We start from the raw sequence: 26,359 nt of genomic DNA on the forward strand, positions 1-26,359 counted from the left end.
TCACACACATAGTGCACACGGAGCCGCAATGCAGTCCCTCCTATGCAGCATTGGCTTGGCACGACCACACACACACCACTCTATATTTCAAAGATTTGCCTTGTTGAGATGTAGAGAGAAAGAGAGAGAGAGAGAGAGAGACGAGACAAGAGACACACCATATACACTCCCAAAGACTTATTCATATTGACGACAAGATACAAATATATAGGTGAGAGCAAGTTGAGTAGAGTAAGCCATATATAGCTCCAACAACCCCACTCAAACAAAGGTCTCTAGCTTTGGATGAAAAACCCTTGGGGAGTTCAAGGGAAAAATCGAAGCCCTTATACAATGTGAAAATATGAACCAGCGATGATGATGTGAAACTGAATTGTGCATCTATGTACAAATATTCAAGTGACTCAGAAATCACAATGTGCAAATGTGGAGTGTGCATAATGCATGATACCTAAAAGATTACAATGTCATATGTACAAAGCTATTACAATAGCAAAGAAGCTAATCTAGAAAGAGTGAGGCCGAAGCAACTCCAAGCTCCGAGCGCAAGAGGATGAAACGTGACTCGTTGAGGCCTTTGGTCAAAATGTCTGCAATCATCTGGTCACTTGGACAGTGTTCAACCATAATGGTTCCTTTGCGTACTTCATACCTGACATAATGATAATGGACAGCAATGTGCTTTGACTTATTATGTTGAACATAGTCTTTTGCAAGACTAATAGCACTTTGGTTTTCACACCGCAAGGGTGTGCTAGAAAGAGGAGAGTGACCAATATCAACCAGCATTTGTCGAAGCCAAATCAACTCACGAGCTGCAAGTGATGCCGCAACATATTCTGACTCACTCGTAGAAACTGCAACACAACATTGTTTCTTGCTGGTCCAAGAAACAAGACAACCATTTATAAAGAAGCAATTTCCACTAGTAGATTGCATAGATAAATGTGAGCTTGCCCAGTCTGCATCTGTGTAACCCAAAAGAGAAAGAGATTGCATAGAATCCGATGTGAGTTGTCGTCGATAGACTAAACCAAAATCTGTAGTGCCTTTCAAGTATTTCAATACACACTTTGCAACAGACCAATGCTTAAGAGAATGACGTGCAAGATGTTGTCCAAGATAATTAGCAGCAAACAGAATATCAGGATGAGTGTTCATTCCAACAAACTGAAGACATCCAATCAAGTTAGAATAAGGTTGATTTGTGACAAGTTGACCGCCATTGTCAAAAGTGTTCTTCGTAGAGCTCGCAAGACAAGGTGTGTTGGCTGAATATGTAGATTCCATACCAAATTTTTGAATAGTATCTGCAATAAACTTTGACTGTCGAAGGAATAATATACCTTTTGTACGGTTTTGTTGGATTTGAATGCCAAGACACGAGTGAATCTCTCTAAGATCCACCATATCAAATGCAGAAGACAATAACTTTTTCACTTGCTGAAGAAATCCCAAATCATTGGAAACAAGGATGGTATCATCCACATAAAGAGCAAGAATCACAAAACTGCTACCTTGGCGTTTTATGTATAAGTTGGGGTCTGAAGAGCAAGAGATGAATCTTTTAGAGATGAGAAAAAGATCAAATTTTGTATACCAGGCGCGCGAAGCTTGTTTGAGACCATATAGTGCCTTATGGAGTTGAGCAACAAGGTCTTCTTTACTTGGAATAACAAACCCTTCTGGTTTTTCCATATAAATTTCCTCTTCCAAGTCACCATTAAGAAAAGCAGTTCGCACATCCATTTGATGAGCTTATAAATCAAATTGAACAGCAAATGCCAATAAAACTCGAACACTTGTAATGCGAACAACTGGTGAAAAAGTCTCTTGATAATCAACACCAGCTACTTGGGAGTAACCTTTTGCAACTAAACGCACCTTGAACTTGTCAAAAGATCCATTTCTTTTACTTTTGTCTTATACACCCACTTACATTTAATAGCTGTACGACCAGGAGGTAATTCAGTTAGTATCCATGTACCTTTAGAGATAAGAGAATCATACTCTGCTTCCATAGACTCTTGCCATTGATCCTTTTGTGGTGAAGAGATAGCTTCATCATAAGTAACGGGATCTTTAGAAGTAGAACAAGCATTATCAGCAATATCGTCATCATAAACATGAGATGAGCCATGTTCAAAATCAATAGGCAGATCAACAAAAATATCAATATCATCATTGGCAACATTCGGAATGGATGGTTGTGAAGATGAAAGTTTCTCTATAGGAAGAGTTTCATCATCTGAAAGAAATGGAAAAGACTGAAGCAATGATTTAGTATCATCAGAATCATCCATGGACCATGAGCCTCCCATAAGCTGTTCGTTAAAGGTAGCATCACGATTCACAATTACTTTCTTGGAGGAAGGGTCATAGAATTTGTAGCCTTTGGAAGTGTCAAAATATCCAATAAAAATAACTTTAAGACTAGGAGCATCAAGCTTTGTTCGTGTTTCTCAGTGGGAACATGAATATAAGCAATACATCCAAAGGTTCGAAAATGAGATACAGAAGGAATGTCACCTGTCCATGCTGTGATGGGTATCTTACGAGAGGGTGCAGTAGTAGGAAGATGATTCTGAATAAATACTGCTGTCAAAGTAGCTTCAGCCCAAAAAACACGAGATAAGCCAGAATGAATCAGCATACATCTTACAACATTGAGAATAGTGCGATTCTTTCGTTCAGCAACGCCGTTCTGTTGAGGCGAATATGGAATAGTGTGTTCATGATGAATTCCACTGTCAACACAGTAACTCACAAACTCTCGAGAAACATATTTGTCTCCATTGTCACTACGAAGCTTCTTAAGGCGACGACCAGTTTGAAGTTCCGAAGCCTTGTGGAATTGTTTGAAAACAGATAAGGCTTCAGATTTTTGTCTAAGTAGAAATAGAGTCGTATACCTTGAGAAATCATCAATGAAAGTAATGAAGTAGCGATATTGTGATCTTGAAGAAGGTAGAGGTCCACATATATAAGTATGAACAAGATCCAATATGTCATGAGAATGAGTTGTATTTGAAAGAGGAAAGGGTTTACGATTGTGTTTCCCAAGAGCACAAAATTCACAAATTCCCATATGTGGATGGGCTTTAAGATCCATGCCATGAACAAGATCACGACGTTGAAGATCAAGGAGTTTTGAGAAATCAGCATGAACAAAACGGTGATGCCATACTTTGCAATCATGATCACCTGGAGCAGTGACAACATTTGCTATAGCATCGTTGAGAGAGAGTTCAAACAAATTACAGTTTTGAGGAGCAGTGGCTATAGTCTGTCCATCTTTCTCAATTCGGCATTTGGTATTATCAAATCCAACAAACAGACCAAGATCAACAAGTCTAGCAACTCAAAGAAGATTACGTTGAAGATCTGGTACATGTAATACTTTTCGCAAGATTCGAGTGGAAGAAGATAAGGTACCAAGATATAAGTCTCCAATACCCTTTACATGACAAGTAGTATCATCAGCAAGATAAACAACACGTTGAACTCGTAGTGGATGATAGTTATGGAGCCACTTAGACTGATATGTCATATTTCGTGTAGCACCAGAATCGACAATAAAAAGTGATCCATCACGTACATGAAGTATTCTGTCTGGAGCAACTGAACATAGGACGCAGCTTGTTTTTGGTACAATGTTGTTTCAATGTTCAGTAGCATATGCTCTATTACGATCTGTGTCTAATCAACGCTTATAGCACATATGAGTGGGATGATCAGGTCGTCCACAATATTCACAAGAAGAAGAAGAAGAGTCTCTAGATAAACGTGGTTGTTTCATGGTAATATTGTGTTCTTCATCATATTGACGTGCCCAACAATCATCTTCAGTATGGACATTTCTGTTGCAGTAAGAACATTGCTTATTAGGAAATTTGAGACGAGAGAAAATATTACAGCGACAGCCACCTCTGCGATTTCCTCGTTGAAATGGATGCCTTTGAGCATAAAAAGCACGTTCCATCTGTTGTGACTCAGTCTCCTCTTGTGAAATCATAGCTGTATCGTGACCAGCATTACGCCGTTCTTGACATTGAGAGTATTCAATTAAAGACATGCAGGCTTGGTCGAAATCAAGACCATCTTTATTAGAGAGAATAGTAACAAAGTTATCATAAGAAGACTCCTTCACTGTATCAAGGAGAGCTGTAGTTAGTTTCTTTTGTGGATCAGGATCACCGGCAGAAGCAAGTTGATTAATAATAGATTTGAAAGATTCAATATGTCCCGTCATGGCAATACCAACTTCATATTGTAACTTGTTAAGCAACCCTCTCAAATAAAGTATTTCTGTAACAGATTTCTTCTGAAAGTTTGCAATAAGGTACTTCCATACGTCGTGGGAAGTAGGCAGTTCATACATATCAAGCAAAAGGGAATCAGTAAGAGCAGAAAGAATATATCGGCGAGCTGCTTTATCACGTCGTTGCCAATCCATATAGGAACATTCTAATCTTCAAATATAGGTCCTTCAATGATAAGCACGTTATCATTATCCGTATCAACAGGCTGAGGCGGACAAACACAATTTCCAAGAACAAAATCAGAGAGTTCATCGCCTTCAAGAATTAACAACATCTTTGCTTTCCAGCCTGGAAATCCTTGGCCTTGGAAAGGAGGAAAAGAACGCTGGCCAGAAGGAAAGCCGTTGACGAGAATAGTCATAGCCATATCTTGTTGCGAGAAGACGTATAAAATAAGATCACACAATCTGCACACCATATATGGTGAAGGCCGCAATTGAGAATGAGAGAAATATGAGGTCTGCGTTCTATCAACGATTATCGCAAGAAGGATGCTCAAGCAACATCCAAAGATGTGAGAGACGTCACCCAAAAAAGGCAGGGTAAAGGAGACGTTAATAATAAAAGAGTCCTCAAAATAGAGTGGCGTGAGACGCAAGATTCACGGCCACAATACGAATAGCAAAAAGCTAAATTTTCTCGAAAAAGTTAACGCCAAAATTAGAAAAACGATCGCGGACGCTTCACGAAGAAGTACGACGAAGAAAGCTGCGTCAAGCTCAATTGCAGTAAAAACAACATAACTTTTTGTTGCGAACTCCGATTGACGCAAACCTAGAACTCAAATCGAAGAGCTCGAGGAGACGAACAAGTTTTAAATGAAAAGTGCAATTGCGCTACTCAATCGCGCTTTTCCCGTTTCTCCAAATTTTGAGCAGAAGACTCCTAAAATTTGAGATGAAGTTCAGGGTGTCATCAACAAGAAAACGTAATCAACGATTAGATTGATTAGCAATAAACACCACAAAAAACACTAATCATATTCTTCTTAACACAAAACAACCACAGTCAACAAGAATCAACACTCAAAAATAAAATTGGTGGCAATTTTGAATCTTACATGCGAATCGCATACACATACGGTTTTGTCACCATGACCATGATTTGAATCGGCGCATGATCGTTATCGCTCTGATACCATGTTGAGATGTAGAGAGAAAGAGAGAGAGACGAGACAAGAGACACACCATATACGCTCCCAAAGACTGATTCATATTGACGACAAGATACAAATATATAGGTGAGACCAAGTTGAGTAGAGTAAGCCATCTATAGCTCCAACATGCCTCTGACGTGGGCCCATCAAACTCAGAGCCATCCTCGCAGACACACACACACACCCGCACACTCACAGCTGGCCCTGAATCAACGGAACACTCCTGATACTTCTGGCTTCTCTTGTTGAGTCCCGAGTCCCTGCTCCACTCGTAAACTGGGAACTATACTGCACTGCGCCTTTCCATTGCAGCTAGTTTGCAGGCTATCATTACCCACAGATTAGTACGTCTCCCTTGAATGTTTCCTTGGTGACCTCAAATGGTTGTCCTCCTACTATTGCAATTGATAGCGACGCAGGTCCAAAACGAGATCCTCCTGGCAGCAACATTGTTATCAAAATTCTTCTTGAACACATACACATGCTCTCTCTCTTTGGATCTTCTCTCTCTCTCTCTCTCTCTCTCTCTCTCTCCTCTCTCTCTCTCTCTCTCTCTCTCTCTCTCTCTCTCTCTCTCTCTCTCTCTCTCTCTCTCCCCCTCTCTCTCTCTCTCTCTTACCATAAAGGGGGTGAGAATTATATTAAGTAGAGACAAAATGATACAAGATACAAAACCCTGCGGGCTTGCAGTTGGTTTAGGATTACCTTCCGATTTACATTCCGACTTCCTAGGGGACTATAATCAACTTTACATTCGCATTTTGTTACAAAAGAGAGGGGACTGCGGGTTGTCACGGGTTGCCTCCCATACTGCCTTCCCCTAGAAATGAACTGATTACTTCCTGCAAATGGTTAAGAAGCCTAATCCCATTGTTGAGCTGCCACCTTACTTTCTCTCCTTCAGCCCTGCATTCATCTATCATTTTCTGCAGGTGGGAGTATGAACCGTCTAGCAAAATCTCATGTTTTTTACTGATGTTCGCACTGTTGTAGTATCCTATGCAGTCCATGAGCACTTTATAGTTTGCTTGGTAAATTTTTCACTGCTCCAGCTTTAGGTGATTCACATGCACAAAAAAGTGGGAGAACAATACTCTAAAACTTTTAGTCTGGTAATCCTCATTAGAGAAAATAGCTATTCCATTCTTTCTAGATGATCCAAAAAAATTCACCTTTGATCTTGTTCCATACTACTGAGAAGACCGCTACTAAGTCTCCTAGCACGAGTTGTTTCCAATTGGGGGTGTACCCTAGTCCACTTACAATAGGGGCCAGTATTTCTCTATTAGCAGGATAGTTAATGAAGAGGTGGGGGATGTTGTTAGAAGTTGGACACACCCCACGACATCTAACTATTCGGACGATTATTCTTTTTGAAATTATTCATTCACTGAGGAAAACCTGATTTTTCACCTTGTAATTATTGGGACTTACAGAAGTTTCCAAATTGTATCCCAGTTTTGATAGTTAGATTGAGTAGATGGTTGATTTTGGAACTTTAGGGTTTGAGAAATTGTAAGGTATATATACCACTTTTTGATCTTAATGGAAAACCTTTTTGTCATTTTAAAACAAGTTTGAAGTCTGTGAGTGAGCGTACTGTGTACGAGAGAGAGAGTGTGAGCTTCATCTTGACGCTACGTGTGCTCCGGTGGTCGGAATCGAGTGCGGAGAAGTGCAGCATGTTGCCCCCAATGAGAGCTATGCGCCGATACCTACATTGCATGCGTACGGTCCGGTTTTTATGCGAGCTCCTTCTACGAGCTTCATCGGGTGTTTGGGTGAGTATACGTTGTCCGATTTTGCATTGCAGCATATCCACGCATTCACATTGAGTAGAACTACACATTAGGCACTTTAGATTTGAGAAACGAAGACCTGCAGATTTCGGCCAGACATCCTACGTGTTTCTGCACCAGGTGGTTTGGGTCGGGATTTTGGTTCATAGACCTTAGGGAGAGCGACCTATTGGTATTAGTAGGGTCTCCTTCAAGTTCTATGGCGTTTTGAGATTGTTTGATGGGTGTTCGACTCTAGACAGCGTTGGAGGAAGTTTCCTCTTATGCACTCTTGAAGGCTGTGACTTAGACAATTGGTAGAGACCTCTGTAGGAATTACTTAAGAGTCAGCCGAGTGTAGGTTGACACCTTATGCTTGCTTCCACGCGCCTGCGGGTCGAGCTTCATCCTTGGCTGACATTACATGTTAAGTGAGTTCTCACTGTGCTGACGTCCGTTGCGCTGCGTATCCGTCCAACATTGGCGCCGCTGCCGGGGACAATAACCTTAGGTAGGTGACCGAGACTAATCCTTGAGGATTGGGATTTTTGGCTTGCCAAGAGTCTCACTTTACATTTAGATAGGATCAGAGGGTGGAGGACTCTCTAGGTCTTAGAGGGAGTCTAGGAAGCGTGTGTCTAGCCTAGATCCTTCGACTTAGGTAGATGAGGTAAACTTAGGTAGTTTTAGGTGGTAGTCGAGTTCTCGAGTAGGAGTTGGAGTGGTTGAATGGGTGAGAGGAGAGCTTGAGAGTCCGGAAAGTCCAAAAAGCAACCAAAAACACCATTATCACCATTTCACATGATAGGTAGGAGTAGAGTAAGTAGGACATGATGATTCAGGATCTAGAGCATTTCATGCATGTACACTTGCTTGGTAAAGTCAATACAAGTTTGTAAAAGACGCAAAAAGACACAAAATTGTGTTTGGAAGCCTAATTGAAGTCCAAAAGTTACTGTGAGTGTTTCTGGTAGATCCACAGAGCATCAAGAGCATTCCCGTCAGAAAAAAAAATTAATTTTAAGCCAGGAGACATCTTACGCGTAGGATGTCTACAGGCTAATCTGGGAGGAATTTTGGGATTTTGAGTTGACCAATGTGTTTAGAAGGTAAGGTTTACCCTAATTTCAACTGGAAAGTGGAAATTTGGCCATATCTTGATAGGATAAGGCCAGATGGACTGAAATTGCCAGACATCCTACCCAATTAGTGCCAAAACATTATTTTGACACCAAAACCATAAGATGGCTACATGAGCATGTCTTATATGATATATTGAGTGACTAAAAGAGATTTCACCTCATTTGGGTGAGAAAATTGGCTTCAAAGCGGACTTTAGCACTTTTTACTGAAAAAGGCAAGAACAACTGAAATTTGGGACTTTTGACATCCAAACCAAAATCTAAGCATACCACTGGGTTAGTGGCATCAAGAGGAAGCTGTGGGACAAGTCTAGGGTCAAACAGGCCAAATAGACATCCTACGCGTAGGATGTCTTTTGAGTGATTTCGGACTACAAACTAAATTTTGAGTATACCAAAGTGATCAGTAACTCAAGGAGAGCCTGGGATTTGAGTTTGAGGCCATTCTGATGAAAAAGACATCCTAAGTGTAGGATATCCAAAGCAAGAAAATGAAGCCAGACTTTGACTTTGAGCATAGTAAGGTGTTATATAGCCTAAGGCAAGCCTCTTAGTCAATTTTGGTCCAATTTGGAGTTGATTAGACTGATCAATATCAGCAACAGACTTTTGGAACAGATTTTTGACTCATTGACCAGCTAATAGGTGTCCAAATCAAAAAGTAAAAGCAGCTGTAGGCTCAGCACAACAAAGGGAAACAACAGTGCAAAAATCCAGGCAAAACATAGTAGGAGACATCCTACGCGGGACATACTGTAAAGAAAATTTGACATGGCATAGATAGTGAGATTCTATTTGGATTAGAGGTTCCAAAACTTCTTTCAGAAGTGAATTTGGACCTTGCTTGCCCATCTGACAAAGCAAAGACTGAATTCAGACTTTTTTGCATAAATTGATCAACATCTGAGGGTAGTACTGTTTCAGATTAGCAAACCTAATCTAGAACATCAGCAGTGTATAAAATACAGTAGTGGTTGAGATTAACTCTCCAGTTATACCAATCATTACTAAGATAACCTCTAGCAGATAAATGCTTTGATTCAATTGTCGAAATTAAAACGCTTGTGTACTGGTATATTCAATAACAAAGCAAGAAGTTGTGCAAAAATTGACCCTTTGCCAGGTGAGTGGTTGGATTTGTGATAAATTGCATTGATAAGTTTGATGAATTTAAGATCAGGAAGATACATTGTTAGAGACCAGAAGGTGCCAGGTGACCAAGGTAGCTTAGTGTCCACCGAAGAGAGTGTGACTCAGGCAAGGCTAGACCCGCTAGCACCGATTATTGAGGAAGGTAGTGATACTAACACTTCTTCAGACAAATCTTTCTTCGTGATGGGTAGTCAACAGCCAGGAGGTTTCACCTATGATGGACCTATGCGAGGAGGAAGCACCTCCCAAAATCCTTTGAATGATTCCAAACTCACGGTAATCTTCTTAGAAGGAACAAACTCGAGAGGAGCCCTAGTCTATTCTGACTATCGAGGCTGCAAGTGCATTTTTATCAAAGAGAGGCCAGCTCAAAGATTGGAGATAATCTGAGTGTATGATGATGGAGATAGATTCCGAGACAAAAAGGGGAACCACTATTTAATAGTTAGTAACCCTGAAGATTACAACAAATATGGAGATAACGTGGCGAAAAGGAAAATGGTTTCAAAAACTCAAGAACCGCCACCAAACATTGATAGGCTCGGAGATATTTTTATGTATGATAAGTAAACAACCAGGGTTCCAACTTATAACGAGAACGTGGGAATCTACAAGCATGAGAGTGAGGGTATGGTCTCTTACTTTTGCAGCAAAGAACCATACGTAAACAAATTAAGCAAAGACAAGGTTCTTTACTTATTCTCTTATGAAACTGCTACGGGGAAGGGTATAGTTTTTGTTGATAGATACGGACGAGAATACCAACGTATTCTCCCAGAGGAGGTAGAGAGGGCAACAGGTCCAGGAGCATCAGCATATGCCCCTGAGGAAGTGCCAAGAGCCACCTACACCCCAAGCAAGTCAACGAATCCTTTTTCAGATGAGTATGACGCAACCTCACATTCCACCCACCGACCGCAAGCATTCAACAACCAAGACCAACAGCAAACCAGCCATCATTGCAGGCATGGCTTCCACAGAGTGAAACAATGGAATCCGACCAAAACCGAGATGGTTATCAAGCCGCACAAGGGCTCAGGGATTTGCAAGAACCACCACTCTATTCAAGGTATGAGGCAGAGAGTAAGCCAAAGACTCAAAGGTCAACAGAGCCTGGAGGACCACCCTTAGAACGAGTTCGAAGAGAAGAACCACCTCCAGCGAGAACCATTAGAAATTATGGCTTAGGAGCACCATTGGGAGAGGAACCAGCCTATTACAGAAGGCCTGAGGAGGTATATCGACTAGGACGGGGGGATCCAATGATGAGGTCTGTAGACCATCGAAGAATTAGACCTTCTCAAGTGCAAAAATGGGTAAACAAGAAATACACAGGAAGCAGAGACCCAAGAGATCATGTAGCAACCTTTGTGCGTGTAATTAGAGCTGAAGAGGTGTTAGATTTTCCTACCCAATTTGCAGGGTTTGGACTAACCCTAGAGGATGATGCTGCCACTTGGTTTGACTCTGTAGAGCGTAGAGACTTTGAGTCGATGGAGGAAGTGTTTGACGAGTTTATTGAGGAATTCTCTCAAAGGGGAATAGCTCATAATACCGTCTCACAGATCCATAAATTCAAACAAAAAGATGGAGAATCTTTACGAAAGGTAGTCCTAAGACTAAAAAGATATGTTAAGTTCTGTCCGGTTGAAGAACTGCCAACTTAGTCCAGACTTATGCTGATATTCATCCAAGGACTAAGGAATGTAGATCTCCGGAAAGACTTACATATGAAGAGGAGCACGACGTTGAATGAATTGACCAAGGAGGCTCTTTACCTTGTGAACAATTGTGTGGTCTACAAAGAGGGGGAGTTCAAGGAGCTTGATGACGATTTGTCTTCACAGCAAAGTGGAAGCAAGTCTTCTAAAACAGCACCGAAAGGAGAAGTAGCGGTAAATCAGAAGCAGCTTGTAGATGAAGTGCTAAAAAAGATCAACTCGTACGCCAACCCCAGGCTAAACAGCCCAAGTGGTGTGCTATTGAACAAAAATAGACAAACCATGGGACCGAGGAATGTTATTATAACAAGGGATATGTGAGAGAGAGACCTTACGCTCCCCAAGCTCCTGTAGCTTCCCCTCAAGTTGCACCGATGCCTAGATATCAAGCAGGCAATTTACCAGGACCTGTAGGAGTAGAAAGACCACAACCGGTGCTGGGGCAACAACCACCCCTACCAGGATTACGACCAGTTGGTATAAGATACACACCAACAATAACTGAATCAGAGTATAAGGATTTGGAACCTATGCATGCATATTATGAAGATCCCAATGGATATGCGGCAAACATGTCTATTATCCACCGAAAGAACCCTCGACACCAGAACCATGGACCATGATAGGAAATCAAGGACCACCAACTGCTACACAGGCAGCAGGAGAAGGAATATATAGCCTAGATGAATGAACACTGATGTTCATAGCCAATGGAGGCATGGATGGACAGAGGCATGCTTACCAACAAAGAGGAGCTCAAGGAGCATCTCAACAACCCAAGGGACCCTGCTACAAGTGTGGTGGAGACCATTGGCTGAGAGACTATCCTCATGATGAAATCATTAGAGTCAATGCGTATTGCCCAGAATGTGGAATTACTCATTTGATTCCCGATTGCCCTAAAAACCCGAGAAAAGGAGCAAAAACCACCTTGAACATGTTAGAAACAGTACCTTCCAGCGGAGGATCGAAAAATGAAACAATCATACCTATTCAGGCGGTAACACGAGCCCAAGCCCAAAGAAGGATGAATGAACCCATAGTTGAAGAACCAAAAACCGATGCCCAAAGTTCAGAAACAAAAAATCAGAGAAGCACTTGGAAAGCTAGAAAGGCGCGTAGGAAAGCCAAGAAATAACGGGAGCAAACAGCCCTATTCGAGGAGTTGAAACATACAAAGGACAGATTGGAGCGGTTAGAGGAGCTAGCTAGCTTACGCTTACACACCACATCAACCGTAGCACCCAAGGAAATAGCCGAGCCCAAGAGGGTAGGATCAGGAGGATCTGTACTGGCAGACAAGGTAAATGAGCAGTTGGATGCGCTTCTAAAAGCTTATGAAGCTCAACTTAAAAAGAACCAAACATAGGAGCAAAGGTGGATGACTTATCCATATGCAGAAATAGAAAACCAGAGGTTGGATATGTGTAAAAAGATGATCGAAATGGCTCAATCATTGATGGAAGACCCGCTGGGTAAACCTGCAAATTGGCATGAGGCACCAGCTCCAACCCCTATCCAACCAACTTTAGAGAAACATGTGGAAAGAAAGGAAAGACTCACTAATGCCTATGAGTCCAGAGGAGAGCCTATCATAGTGCCAAATACCACTGATGGGGCAAGTGACGGGTTCTAGCCTAAAATATTGGCAGAAATGGGTAAGGACTGTAACGGTCTAGACGATCTGTGGAAGCAAATCCGAGAGGCCAATGAGGCTAACAGGACGAGTAACCACATGAATAGCGCGAGAAAAGAAAAGAATGTGATCTTACCTCCTATTGAAGAATTTGAGGCGAGGTTGCAAATGAACTTTGAGATACATTCACAAGGGGGAGACCAAGGATCAATTAGTTCGGGGCAGAGCCAATGAGACTCGTTGAGAACTTTATCCTCTTACCTGGGAGAGTACGAAGCCAAGTCAGAAGTGAGAGCAATCCCATCTCAAAGACTTTCTTCTAACAAGGTGATGGACTCACAAGGATTGATTGAGTTGTTATCCACTCCGGTGGCATGCACAATCACGTTAGCAGAACTCCTAAGTTTAAGGCCAAATATGTGGACCACAGTAGGAAAATGCCTAGAAAAGTTTGGAGTGAAAGACCCCACCTTGAAGTTACAAGAAGGGATCAGAAAGTTGGACAGGCCTCAACTAAACACTAGGCCAGTACCATTGAATAAGGTTGGAGAATATTGCGAGGGAGAAGATGGAAACCCCACACTACCGGTAGAATTCCAAGGAGTAGTTTCCAAAGCTATTCTTGACAGTGGAGCGGGAGTTGCTATCGCCACCAAGAAAATCTGGAAAAAATGGGGAAAACCAGCTTTGAGGGCTACCAGAATGAAACTGCAATTGGCAGATGGGTTCATGGAGAAGCCTCTAGGACTTTTAGAAAAAGTGATTGTCACTTCGTGCGGAATCGAGTATGAGCATACATTTGCAATAGTCAATTTCGACAAAAAGAACAATTATGAGAGCATCTTGGGATGACCATTCATGCGACAATTGAAGATGGTGGGGCTATGACCACATATACCTCAGACATGGCGAGACAACAACTAAAATACACCTGAAAGACCATAGTTACAAAGATGTGAACCAAACACCTGTTGAAGAGTTTGAGTCGGCTACAATAGCAGGATTAGAACTACCCGCATGGCTAGGGCAACCAAAAGAGCTATGAATGTGCGGAGCTTCACATTGTGGAAGCTTAAGAAGAGAGGAATGCGTCTTAGAAAGAGCAATTGAGGACAAGGGGTATATTCCGGAAACTTTCCCTGAAGATGCCTTGGAACCTCTAGAATTGGAACACATACTAGCAACATTGGATGTCTGTACCATTACCGACAGTCCAACAATAAAATTTTGCGATAAGTATGGGTATGATGTGTTACCCTATTACATGGTAAGCGTTATACCAGAAAAAGAGATGGTAGAACCTCCAGAACAAGAAGAGTTTGACAACTCCACTGAACATTTGGAAGTAAGTGATGGCTAAACGAATCAAAGAAGAGATTGATAAAATAATGGAAGCTAAATTCATCTATGAGATTGAACATACAGATTGGGTGTCACCCATTGTGGTAGTTCCCAAAAAGAATGGAAAACTGTGAGTGTGTGTAAACCTCAAGAAGGTGAATGCAGCAACCATAAGGGATAATTATCCCTTGCCAATCACAGAACATGTACTTGAGCGAGTGGCCGGGAAACGTGCTTATTCCTTTCTGGATGGGTTTTCAGGATACAACCAGCTGGCAATAGCAAGGGAGGATCAACACAAAATAACATTTTCCATAGAATGGGGCATTTATGCGTATCGAGTTATGCCATTTGGCTTAACTAATGCACCAGCCACTTTCCAAAGGTTAATGACTCACGCATTCAAGGAATACCTAAGAATATTCTTAGAAATTTACATGGATGACCTGTATGTACACTCTCTCCTACGAGAGGAACATATTGACCATTTGCAGAAGGTCTTTGAAAAGTGTAGGACATATCGAATCTGTCTTAACCCGGAAAAGTGTGTATTCATGGTTAAGCAAGGCCGAATCTTAGGACACATTGTCTCAAGAAATGGCATAACCACTGACCTAGACAAAGTCAAAGTCATTGTGAACCTACCCAGGCCTACTAATGCGAAACAAGTGCAATCCTTCATGGGACACTGCGGATATTATCGAAGATTCATATACATGTATGCGGATATCGCACAACCTCTGTATCGTTTGCTAGTCAATTTCGAGTGGACCGAGGAGTGTGAAACTTTATTCCAAAAGCTAAAGGAAAACCTTATATCAGCACCTGTACTAAAGGCACCAGATTGGGAAAAGATATTCCATGTGCACATTGATGCTTCAGCATATGCCATTGGAAGTATTCTAGCTCAACCTGGAGACGGAACAATGGATTTTCCGGTTTGCTATGCGAGGCGACAGTTAAACAGTGCAGAAAAGAACTACACAACAACTGAGCAGGAAGGGTTAGGAATGATTTATGCTGTAAAGAAATTTCGGCATTATTTTCTTGCAAACAAATTTGTGTTCTTCACAGATCATCAAGCTCTTTTGTACCTGGTTAATAAACCTTGCAATATAGGGAGAATCGTACGCTGGTTTATTATATTGTTAGAATTTGACTTCACAATTGTGGTCAAAAAGGGTAAAACCCATCTACGAGCGGATCATCTTTCAAGGATACACAACGGGGAAGCTCCTGAAGGGGTAGATGATGACATATCAGATGCTTATCTTTTCAACATTGAAATGGTACCCAAATGGTCTCAGGAAATTGTTAGCATTCTTTCCCTTGGAAGTAGGTTTGATAATACGGAATGCAGATCCAAACAACAAACAATTCGACAAACAAAAAACTTCCAGCTGATAGCAGGACGGTTGTATCATCTTGGATTGGACCTAATCCTACGATTATGTATAAATCCGGAAGAATTCGAGTGCTACCTTGAAGAGGCACATGTCCAGGGTTGTGCATTTCATTGTTCAACAGTGAAGACACACCAGAGACTGAAATAGTTAGGGGTTTATTGGCCAACTATGTATGCGGACACACATTCTTATGTTACCAATTGTACTATATGTAGTGCCAAACGACCAATGGATCACTCAACTTTGTTTCAGTTAAACATAGCACCTGCATGGAGTCAATATATCATTGACTTCTTAACCACCAGGATGTTCCCTGAGAACATCACAAGAGAACATAAAAAAGCTATAGAGCTAGAAGCTCATGACTTTCAGTTAATTGGGACGCAACTCTATAAGCGAGGTAAGGACAATCAACTTAGAATCTGTGCAAGTGAAAGTGAATACCTGCTGATTCTAGAACACACACATAGTGGAATAAGTGGAGGCCATTTTTCGGGCGATAAGACGACAAAAATTGTCTTAACCGCAGGAATTTGGTAGCCTACATTGCACATAGATGCTGAAGAGTTTGTAAAACATTGTGACGCATGTCAATGCACCAAGGTGACAATAAAAAGAGATGAGATGCCATTACGGCCAATGATGGGAGCAAGAGCGTTTGCAAAATGGGGCATTGATTTTGTGGGACCTATAACACCCCTTGCATACCGCACCCATACCCAATATATCATTGTGGCTACGAACTATCTCACAAAATGGGTCGAAGCAACACAAAAAGCTGATGCACGCACCATGGCACAATTTTTGTATGAGAATGTTTTTGTACGTTACGGGTTACCAATAGAAATTGTCAGTGACCGTGGAGCACATTTTCTCAATGAAGTCATTGAATATCTGCGAGAGGAATTCATGGTCATACATAGGAAATCCACACCATACCATCCACAAGCCAATCGGCAAGCTGAGGCCACTAATAAAACACTATGCACGGTTCTCACTAAAATAGTATCGGAATCAAGAACAGATTGGGATCAGCAGCTACACTCAACACTATGGGCATATAGGGTAGCTTACAAAACATCTATAGGAACAACACCATACAACATGGTGTTTGGCCTAAATGCTATACTACCCATAGAGTTTTTAATTCCAACCCTACGAGTAGCAAAAAGCTTAGAATGGACAGGTCATGAGCTCTCTTCAAGAATTGATGATCTTGACAAGCTAGATGAACTCCACTTACGAGCTGTCGCTTCAATCTATGCTCAAAAGAGAAGACAAAAGGAATTTTTTGACAAACATGTGCGTACCAAAGAGTTCAAAACAGGTGATTACATACTTGTTTATACCTTGAAGCAACATGCCAAGAAACTTAAAAAGCGAGGGATGGGACCATTTGTGATTAGTGATCTATCACAAAGTGGAGCTGTCAAGCTTGCTACATTAGCAGGTGAAGAAATGCCAAACTGGATTAGTGGATATCGACTGAGGAGGTATCATCTACCACTCACACAGGAAATGCTCCAACAAATTCATCAAGGAAAACAAAGAATGAAGGAAAAACAGAGAGTACGGGAGGAAGATCAAGCCGAATCACAAGAACGCATTGCAAAAAGACGGCTTCTACGACAACAACAACAAAGTAACAACAAAGTGGACAACCATTGCGAATCAATGCCATTCGACTGACGAAGTTGGAGGAGGAAATAGTGGAGCCAATAATTGCGGTCAAAGTGGGCAGCAATCAAGTTGAATAAACAACCTTGCTTGATTCGAGAGCTCAAGCAAATTTGATCTCTTACGAATTTTACCAACAGCTCAAAGTCACAGGTCAACTTCATCCTACTCCTCAAGTGCTGGAAAGTAGCACATCACACACGTTGAAAACATTGGGATGGACTATATTGCATGTACAGATACATCAATATATTTACCTACACAAATTCTATGCGGTGACAGATGAAAGCACACAACACCCAATGATGATGGGGCAACCTTGGCAAAAAGAGTACAATGTGTAGATAGATTGGAAAGCAAAGGCACTCAAAATTCAGCAAGCATATGAACAACAGGTGATAGCTTTTTCTCAGCAATACAAGCATGATCAACTGCAAGCCATCCAATCACTAGAAACAAAGCCAAAAGATCAAATGCCATTAAAAAAATATATGATACCCGAGACAAACAATTAGGTAAAAGCCAACCATACTACTATTACAGATATATGAAGTCACCGGCCGCAATGCAAAAATCTAGGTTACCAACACAAGGAAAACAAGTATGGATGTGGAAGGATAGAAATGCCATGGTGGACAAACAACAATGCAACAAAAAGATTCCACGAAGCAAGAGATTCACCACAAACAAAGGTCATAAAACAGATATGGATCCCAAAGAAAATGCTTAGCCATAACCCAAATTTAACTCACATTTGGATACCAAAGCAAAAGCAAAAGGAACTCCCTTCAGTACAAGCAAAAAGGAAAGCAGACAACTGCATTTCAAAAGGAAAACCGACATATGTGGATGCCAATAAAAGACAAACCAGTGGCAAACAAGAAAGAGCCAAACCATCTACAAAAATCGGTAGCAAAAAAATACAAATGGAAAGCAATGGCCATATGGCCCATAGCCATTACAGCCAAGCCAATTCTATCCTTAGAAACAACTACCACTGCATCAATAGTGTCGGCAAAGCAATTGCCTTTTGCAAAAAAGACAATTAAACAGAGAGCAGTAGAAAAGAAAGCAGGAAACCTCGACGGCGAATGCCAATAAGCATCTTGCTTATTTCCTTCTCTTGCACATCATTAATTTTTCCATGCATTGACCGAGTATCACTATGGGAGAATGGTGTTGTTACCACACAACATTACCGCATAAGAGGAGAGAGAGAGCTTCAAGAAAGAGATAGAGTGTATGGTGCAGACCCGGTGGCGCGTTCCCCAGCTTTACCGCGACAATTACCGCTGTATTACCGCACAAATAAACGCCCAGATTACCGTACCCGGAAAAGAATCCAAGTGACCCATTCCTCTCCCACTTTTCCCTTTCTATAAATCCTATTCTATTTTGTTACCTTTCAGAAATTGGTACCCCCTTTTTGCATGGAGTGTAAGAAATCCCATTCTCATTGGGATTTTTAGTACCTCTCTTCTCTTTGCTTGCTTCATCTATTGGTATGATTCTCCTACTCTACTCATTTGTATAACTCCATGAGATTCTATATCAATAAATATTTTGTTTCCACTTCAAAATCTTATGTCAACTATGTATTCATATGAAAATGGCAAGCGAACTATGATCAAAATTGTATTGTGTCACCCCTTTTTGCACGGAGTGTAAGAAATCCCATTCTCATTGGGATTTTTAGTACCTCTCTTCTCTTTGCTTGCCTCATCTATTGGTATGATTCTCCTACTCTACTCATTTGTACTCCATGAGATTCTATAAACAAAAATATTTTGTTTCCACCTCAAAATCTTATGTCAACTATGCATTCATATGGAAATGGCAAGCGAATGATGATCAAAATTGTATTGTCTTGCGTTCATAAACAAATAGCCCTTTTGCACAACATAAGTAGAGAAAGAAGTCAAAATCCAAAAGATATTTATTAATTTTCATCCTCCAAGAGATCTCCACAAGTGCTTACATCCATGTCTAACCCCATGGTAGCTAAATCAACAAATAAATCTATTGATTCATCCTCTATAGCCTCTCCTATTGAATCATCATCATCCTCTCCATCCTCGTCCTCCTCCTCACTATGGTTGGTTATTGGGAATGGTTGGTTCTCCTCGACCTCAATTGCATCATCGTCATTGGTGTCTTCTTGAGATGGTATGGTGGGATCTGCCGAAGTCTCTATGTTCGTATCTGCAAAGATAGATATGCTCCGTGGTGTGCCTGGAATAACATACCATAGTCGTCTTTGATACATACAAGGCACATAAAACACCTGTAGGTCATAGAGCAAACACCAACATGAATGTAGTTTTGTATGTATCATATAATGTTTTAGTGAGTTGCACTTTACCTGCTCACAACTACTAGGTTGCACCAATTTGTCGGTCTTCCCGCGATGAAATTGCCCGGAATCTACCATATAGAGTCCATTCTCATGTCTCTTAACCTCACCCGCAAACCATCGGCAGTCAAAGAGATATTTGTGAAATGTTTTGAAGTCCACTTTGATTAACCTCTCTATTGTTCCACATTCCCTCACCTCTTCTGTTGTCGTGTCAAAGTTGCCCATAACTCCACTATCATGAGTGGTTCGACGCTCATCTATCTTGCGGGTTCGAAAATGACGTCCTTCGGACCACAAGGCCTACAAAAACCAATCAAGATAGATGAGAGAGAGAGAGAGAGAGAGGTGAAACACATACACACACACACACACACACATGAAACACATTGAGTATATTACCCTTGGTAGACATCCTCGCGCGTACTCCCATTCTCCTTGTGCCTTGAGTGGCATTGTGTATCCACTCAACCGGAATTAGATCAGGGTATTTGGCAAGCTCTTTAGGAAAGGGAGGTGCTTGCCTACCGCCACGTGACCTCTTCCATGCTTCCCTCTCCCTTTCTCTCGTTGTACGCACCTCCACATACATATCCACCCATTTGCCCATGATGGGAGCATTGAGTAGACAATGGTTGTTGACTATGGCTTGAAATTCCCTATCCAAAATCAAGAGATAACCTTTCCCACTTGGAATGTTTGCGTGTTTTTTTGGATCCTCTTCCCCCGTCTTTAAACGAGGCAATGATGGATCTATTGTGAAAAGATATTGAGAGACATACACAAAAGCCTCTTGTACAATCCAACCCTCTGCCATGCTTGCCTGAACACATGTACATGAAACCATTAGTGATTAAAGTAACTAATAAAATGCGTTGTGAATACAACCCAATCCTAATAAGGTTTAACGCTTAAGATCGATGAATACCTCTGGTTGTGATCGTAGCCTTACAAAGTCTTTCAAGGTCTTTAGGAACCTCTCAAGAAAGAACATCCACCTTGAGTGAACCACACCACAAATGGCTATCTCCTCAACAAGATGGAGCAATAGGTGAACTTGTCTAACAAGGATAGAACGTGGGAATGCATTCTCAATAGCACAAGTTGCTTCAATCGCTAGAAGTCGAGCTGTTGGAATGGCTGAAACTTCGATTTCTTTGGAACTCACAAACCTATAACCAAAAAACCCTTCATAATCTTCATAGTAAAGTTAGTTTTCAAAGTAAAGTTTAGGAGGGAGGATCATATGTTCTATACCTGACAACTTCTCCCACCTTGAATATTGCAGTCTTTACCTTCATGTCTGCAAATCCACTAATGCTAATTGGAAGCACAAACTATTGCATAAACAAAAAGACTTTTTAGTATCCAGAACCCTAAACCACATACACACACACACACATACACACACACACATTACCTGAAGAATCTTGTGCCAATCATGGGATTTGAGCCCATACAGTTGTGTGGATCCTACTTTCTTAGTTTTAGTGAAGGCACCCTTGAGCGAACGCATATAACCTGTTGGAGTACGGATGGATGCAATGACTTGTTTCATCCGCTCTTGATCCACCCTTGATAGAATCCAAGGTGCCTTTGGAAGAACCATCTTTCCCCGAGGCCCCATGCGAGGTGTGGCCGAAGGAGGGAGCCTCCTTATGGCCCTCATGTCCTCTCTAGCCCCCAATGAATCTTTCTTGCCTACTATGTGATACCATATAGCTTGGCCAACATTTTTGAACACATGCATTGGATCCAATAGGTGTTGGATTTTTAATGAAGCCCAATAGGGTAGTGATAAGAAAATAGAGTACCTAGACATACCCCTAGGTGGATCATTGGGAGGAGGCAATGTGCTGTGATGCTCGTTCCAATGTCTTGCCCAATCGGCCATGGTCCAATGGAGTGGCTCCATCCCATTTCACGGTTGATCATAAGATGGATGTGTGGGTGGAAAGAAGCGATGGTTATTGGGGTAGATCACCTTACCCAGTAGAGCGGGTCTCTCTGTCATGAGTGAGGGTCCACAAGTTGGGCATGCCCTATGTCCAGATGTCGATAGTCCTACAAAAACAAAAGACATAACCGCATATAAGTGACCAATGCAAAGACATTAAAGAGCGTCACAAAGAAAAAGCTTACCAGAAATCTCTCCAAGCCCGGGGTAATCATGCATGGTCGACATGAGAATGCACTTGATCATTGTGCGCCGATCACGAAGTGGTCTTGATACATCAAAAACATCTATGCCGTTCCATAGCTCTTGAAGCTCTTCAATCAAAGGTGCTAAATATACATCCATGTTCTTCACCTTGTGTTTTCCTGGGACTAGAAGAGAGATCAAAATGTTCCCCTTCTTGGTTGACTGCCATGGTGGAATGTTGTAGCTCACAACAACCACTGGCCAAGTACTCCATGAGGTAGACCGATGCCCAAATGGGTTTACCCCATCACTAGCGAGACCAAGCCTCAAGTGATGAGGCTCTTCTCTAAACTCCGGCCATGGCTGCTCAATGTGTTGCCATGCTGGCGAGTCAGCCGGCACTCTCATAACCCCATCGGTGGAGCGATTTGTCATTTGCCATGTAAGAATCTCGCTTGTTCCTTTGGTGCTGAACATATGCTTGATGCGGGGAATGAGGGGGAAATGACGAAGAATCTTGCGAGGTATTGTGGTTCCTTGAATTCCCTCTTTGTACCTTGATTCTCCACACTCGGGGCAAGCATCAAGGCCTGCATGTTGATTGCGGAATAGCACGCAATCATTAACACATGCATGTATGTGATCATAGTCCATCCCAAGACCTGTCACCACCTGTCGTGCCTTCCTTCGATTTTCTGGAAGATGATTGCCTTTAGGAATCATCTTGCCTAATAGCCTATGACATAATTAAAGAACACTCGTTATTGCATATAACCACGAAAAAAACTCACAACTAACACTTATTACACTTAAACGTACCTCAATAGTGCATCGACCCCTGCATTGCTCCATCCAAACATTGCTTGAATATTCAAGATCTCAAGAGACGCTCGTAATATGGAGTAGGAGCATCCCTCGTAAAGAGCGGTGTGTGCTGCCTCTAGCAATGAATCTTTTGTTTTTTGGGCAGCTTCTTCACATGCACACTCAGGCTCACACTCATTCTCCGCCTCACATGCAAGAATATCCTCAACCATATTGTGCAAATGATCTTCCTCCACCTCCATGTGGGGCGGGGTGGTGGGGATCCCCAGATGTGGTGGATGTAGGATGCGCATGCGCTCCTGTGGACCCACCCACATCGGACGGTGGGTGTGACCCCCCTCCCATGACAGCTTCCTGGCACAATCACTCTTCCGTCCTTCTCCCACCTCCACCCCCGATCACACTCCAATGGGGAGCGACATCAATGGATGCCAAAACCCTCGGATCGCTAGTTTCCATTTGAGCGCGTTTTCTCGGATCGTCCCATAGCCCATAATCATCCATGTGAGCCAAGCATATACGTCGAAGCCGTGCAATTGCACGCTTACATCGCGTACATGGACATGGTAATCGCTCCACTAACCATCGAGTTCGTTCCGCGCCAACCGGCGGACCCACGTCATCCCAATCGTCGTGCACACACGACCACACACTAAATAAGAAAAAATTAAATAAGAATATGAAAAATCAAGAATGTTTGTTCTGACATGACTGACACTCATTAAAGATAGAGGGTAGTGGGTACAATAGGTCATGCAGTCAGTCGGCGTAACCTTAATGTCTTGTCATAGATTTTCGCGGTAATAATTGCGATAATACTCGCGGTAATATTTCAAGAAGATTTTTTTATATAAAGGGAGCACCTGCGTGCCCCCGCGAAATTGAATGCCAAAATTTCAAAATCGGCCTCCTCTTCTGCGCGGGCCTGTTTCCCTCTCCATCTCCAAGCTCCCTCTCCTTCTCCCTCTCCATCTCCATCTCTGACCTCTATTACTCTCTTTATCTTCATCCCCACCATTTCCACGAGACCAAGGTCACGAATGTAAGTGCTCAAACTCTCTCTCTTTCTTCTCGTTCTTCTACACACACACACAAACACATACATACACACAATGCATACACACACATGCACTAACATGCACACACACGCACACACACACACACACACACACACACACACAATTTTGTGCACAATCACACATTAATGCCTGCATTAGTGTGTGTATAATGCATGCACGCACTAATGCGGGCATTAGTGTGTGATTGTACACAAAATATTGTGTGGAATGATGCACGCACTAATGCGGGCATTAGTGTGTGATTGTGCACAAAATAGTGTGTGAAAACACACTATTTTGTGCACATTCACACACTAATGCCCGCATTAGTGCGTGCATGCATTATACACACACTAATGCGGGCATTAATGTGTGATTGTGCACAAAATAGTGTGTGAAAACACACTATTTTGTGCACAATCACACACTAATGCCCGCATTAGTGCGTGCATGAGTTACAAGCACACACTAATGCTTGAATGCTTGCGTTAGGGTGTGCTTGTGCATGAATTAGTGTGTGCATGCATTATACACACACGCATTAGTTAGTTTTTACACACTAATTTGTGTTCAAGCACACACTAATGCAAGCATTAGTAGTATGTGCATGCATTATACACACACTAATGCTTGCATTAGTGTGTGATTGTGCACAAATTAGTGTGTTTTCACACACTATTTTGTGCACAATGCATGCATTATACACACATACACACACTAATTTGTGCATTAGTGTGTGCATACATTAGTGTGTTTTCACAGACTAATTTGTGCACAATCACACACTAATGCTTGCATTAGTGTGTTTCCACACATTAATTTGTGCCCAAGCACACACTAATGCAAGCGTTAGTGTGTTCATATCTCTCTAGCACACACTAATGCAAGCGTTAGTGTGTGCTTGTGCACTAATTAGTGTGTTTTCACACACTATTTTAGGCACAATCACACACACTAATGCAAGCATTAGTGTGTGCATGAATTAGTGTGTTTCCACACACTAATTTGTGCCCAAGCACACACCAATGCAAGCGTTAATGTGTGCATACCTCTCTAGCACACACACATGCTTGCATTAGTGTGTGCTTGTGCACTAATTAGTGTGTTTTCACACACTATTTTAGGAACAATGCATGTATTATACACACACACACACACTAATGCAAGCATTAGTGTGTGATTGTGCACAAATTAGTGTGTGCAAACACACGAATTAGTGCACAATCACACACTAATGCAAGCATTAGTGTGTGCATGCATTAGTGTGTTACCACACACTAATTTGTGCCCAAGCACACACTAATGCAAGCGTTAGTGTGTGCATACCTCTCTAGCACACACACATGCTTGCATTAGTGTGTGTTTGTGCACTAATTAGTGTGTTTTCACACACTATTTTAGGCACAATGCATGTATTACACACACACACACTAATGCAATGCAAGCATTAGTGTGCATGCATTAGTGTGTTTCCACACACTAATTTGTGCTCAGGCACACACTAATGCAAGCGTTAGTGTGTGCATACCTCTCTAGCACACACTAATGCAAGCATTAGTGTGTGCTTGTGCACTAATTATTGTGTTTTCACATACTATTATTGTGAGCATTGGTGTGTGAAAAAATTGCACACACTAATGCTTGCATTAGTGTGTGCTTGTGCACTAATTAGTGTGTGAAAACACACCAATGCATGCACACACACCCTAATGCACAAGCACTAATTAGTGTGTGAAAACACACCAATGCATGCACACACACCCTAATGCACAAGCACTAATTAGTGTGTGAAAACACACCAATGCATGCACACACACCCTAATGCTTGCATTAGGGTGTGTGTGCATGCATTGGTGTGTTTTCACACACTAATTAGTGCACAAGCACACACTAATGCAAGCATTAGTGTGTGCATGCGTTACAAGCACACACTAACGCTTGCATTAGTGTGTGCTTAGGCATGCATTAGTATACCAAAACATACCTCCATTAACATTAACAATATACCAAAACATACCTCCACGTGGGTGTGCGATGAAGTTGATTGAGACGCCAATGGTCACCGAGAAGCCCAACGGTAGATTAAGGTCCAACACACACACACTAGATTAATTTCTTTGCCACACACTAACGCACACAAACAATAGATTAATTAGAAGCACACACACTTTCATCTAAATGGATGCAAAAAAAATAAGCACATAAACCATTTCTTAAATAGGAGATAAAAGGAATCGTATGCAAGGAGGAATCCTATGCAATAAAGAATCTCACTTTGACTAGAATCCAATGTTAATTAGGGTCCCTGTTTTTTTGTGAAATTGTAGGATATGGAATTCTCTTCCACGCCTGGCTATCGATCCATAGAGGACTTTCTCATCGAGGGCCTCTCTTACGAGGACGCTTGTGATGCTTACTACTCGCAGTCTTCCTCCCACCAGTCACAATCCACCTTCGGCTTTCGATGGTTTCGAGATGCAGTACATGACCCCGACCTCGAGAGGGCATACCGCGCCCAGGCAGAGTGGCTATCCTCGCAGCAGAGTCTTCGAGGGCGGTACACACAAGCACAGTTGGCTGCCTATGGTCTCTCACCGCTTGCGACGCCGGGAGCCGGGAGCCGGCACTCCGATCGTGGAGAGTGTGCCT

At 41.9% G+C, this 26,359-nt stretch overlaps 1 protein-coding gene across 1 annotated transcript; it reads right to left on the reverse strand.

Moving 5' to 3' along the window:
• Positions 1-19,270: 19,270 nt before the first annotated feature.
• Positions 19,271-20,678, reverse strand: LOC147462029 (uncharacterized). The gene is made up of 6 exons (XM_086502375.1): positions 20,613-20,678; positions 20,467-20,507; positions 20,087-20,118; positions 19,969-19,987; positions 19,694-19,703; positions 19,271-19,615 (listed from the first exon to the last, which is right to left on the reverse strand). Exons 1-6 carry the CDS (start codon positions 20,676-20,678, stop codon positions 19,271-19,273), a joined length of 513 nt encoding a protein of 170 aa, XP_086358501.1.
• Positions 20,679-26,359: the final 5,681 nt, after the last annotated feature.

Source organism: Adiantum capillus-veneris, chromosome 3, assembly GCF_014529385.1.
Source record: "Adiantum capillus-veneris isolate H3 chromosome 3, ASM1452938v2, whole genome shotgun sequence".
Lineage (NCBI taxonomy): Eukaryota > Viridiplantae > Streptophyta > Polypodiopsida > Polypodiales > Pteridaceae > Adiantum > Adiantum capillus-veneris.